General features: G+C 40.7%; 1 protein-coding gene across 2 annotated transcripts in view; it reads left to right on the forward strand.

Annotated features, from left to right (window-relative positions):
- Positions 1-1,635, forward strand: part of sema3b (sema domain, immunoglobulin domain (Ig), short basic domain, secreted, (semaphorin) 3B) — a 41,288-nt gene that overhangs the window by 32,043 nt on the left and 7,610 nt on the right. For both annotated transcript variants that reach the window (XM_016461978.1, XM_016461977.1), the window contains 3 exons: positions 522-563; positions 674-831; positions 1,043-1,098. In XM_016461978.1, the coding sequence (XP_016317464.1) occupies positions 522-563; positions 674-831; positions 1,043-1,098 (256 nt within the window). The remainder of the gene's footprint in view (positions 1-521; positions 564-673; positions 832-1,042; positions 1,099-1,635) is intronic.

The following is a 1,635-nucleotide window of genomic DNA, read 5'->3' on the forward strand; positions in this document are numbered from 1 at the left end:
GTTGTGCTGTTCTGTTGTAAATAAATCTTAACCAATGATTCCTAATTGCATCTACTTCCAGAAGGCCAAATAAAGCGCTTTTGCTTTGGCACTGAAACACACAGCGTCTCGCTGACATGGCTGCATCAACACTACTGCGTTCCCGAAACCACGCCTTCTTTCTTTGCGTGCACATTTTGGCGGCATTATGCTAATATTTCCACATAGTGACGTAGATATGTGGGGGCGTGTTAGAATGAGCCGTTTTAGGTAGGCGTGGCTGACTCTTAACTTTTATAAAGAATATCTCTTTGGATTTGAGACTTTAGTCTTTGCAACTTTACAGATCTTCTTTATGCACCAAGAGCTTGTAACACTCCAAAGAGAAAGGAAAACTTGAAATCGCATCATATGACCCCTTTAAGTTAGTCTTAGCAATTATGACTCACTTTACATTTTAAAGAAAATAATTATACATTAATAATTACATTTATAATTAAAATTAAACATCTGTAAAACCAACTCTTGTGTTCTTGTTGCAGGATTCTTCATCTATTATCGGTATGCAGATTTCCTCTAAACGGGTGAGAATGAGTCTCCAGAAAAAATCCAGCTATTTTTAAACAGCATTACAGAAACACATGAAAGTAGTGTGTTAGTAAATCATGTGATGATTTTCTTTCTCTCTCCACAGCAACAGCTGTATGTTGGCTCAGACACAGGTGTTGTCCAGGTGCCTCTGCACCGCTGCAGTATGTACGGTAAAGCTTGTGCCGAGTGCTGCCTGGCTCGAGATCCGTACTGCGCCTGGGACGGACACACCTGCACACGCTACCTACCAAACACAAAACGGTACAGCTTCAGTCATACTGGTTATTACATGGCTTTGTTCATACACATTGGAGTCTAAAATTCTGTGACCACATTCAAAATTCAAAATAGAGACATTTTTACTACTCGTCTCCGACTATTGGACTCCACTGTATTGCACAGTCAGACCTGAGGAATATGTTATGCTAAGGCTTTTTAATATGTTTGTGTGTATGTGTATTGTTGTGTGTAGGAGGTTCCGGCGTCAGGATGTGAGGAATGGGGATCCTAATGCACTCTGCTCAGGAGGTAATACTGCAATACCTCTGTCAGCCATTTCTCTGTTCTCACTACTGCACAGTTATTCAGTCACAATGGCTACGTTTACATGCAACCAAATAATCCATTTGTAATCGGATTGACGGCTCAATCGGACTGAAAAACCTTCATGTAAACACCTTAATCGATCCGATTGAGCTCGATCGGAATTTCATCGGATTGAAGGTGGTGGTTTATTCCTTTTCCAATACGATTGAGAGTGCATGTAAACACTCGATCGGATTGAACCCCCGAAACTGAAAGAACTACGCATGTGCAATGATGCAGAAATAGCATAATGACGTATGACGCGCGGAACGAATAAAGTGTTCTGTCATTATAAAACTCTCCTTTCACTCGGCAACTGTGAAGTGGAGCAGGACAACCTCCCACCGGTCCTTGTTTTGGATTCTCATCCACAGGCAACCCATTAGTGCGTGATAAATATGACCAGCACCGCACAGCAGTTTATATGTATATTTATCTATAAATGGATACATATTAATTCTGCTGTTAAAAACAAATAAA

The sequence above is a fragment of the Sinocyclocheilus anshuiensis genome, unplaced genomic scaffold, assembly GCF_001515605.1.
Source record: "Sinocyclocheilus anshuiensis isolate Anshui unplaced genomic scaffold, SAMN03320099.WGS_v1.1 scaffold80, whole genome shotgun sequence".
Classification (NCBI taxonomy): Eukaryota; Metazoa; Chordata; class Actinopteri; order Cypriniformes; family Cyprinidae; genus Sinocyclocheilus; species Sinocyclocheilus anshuiensis.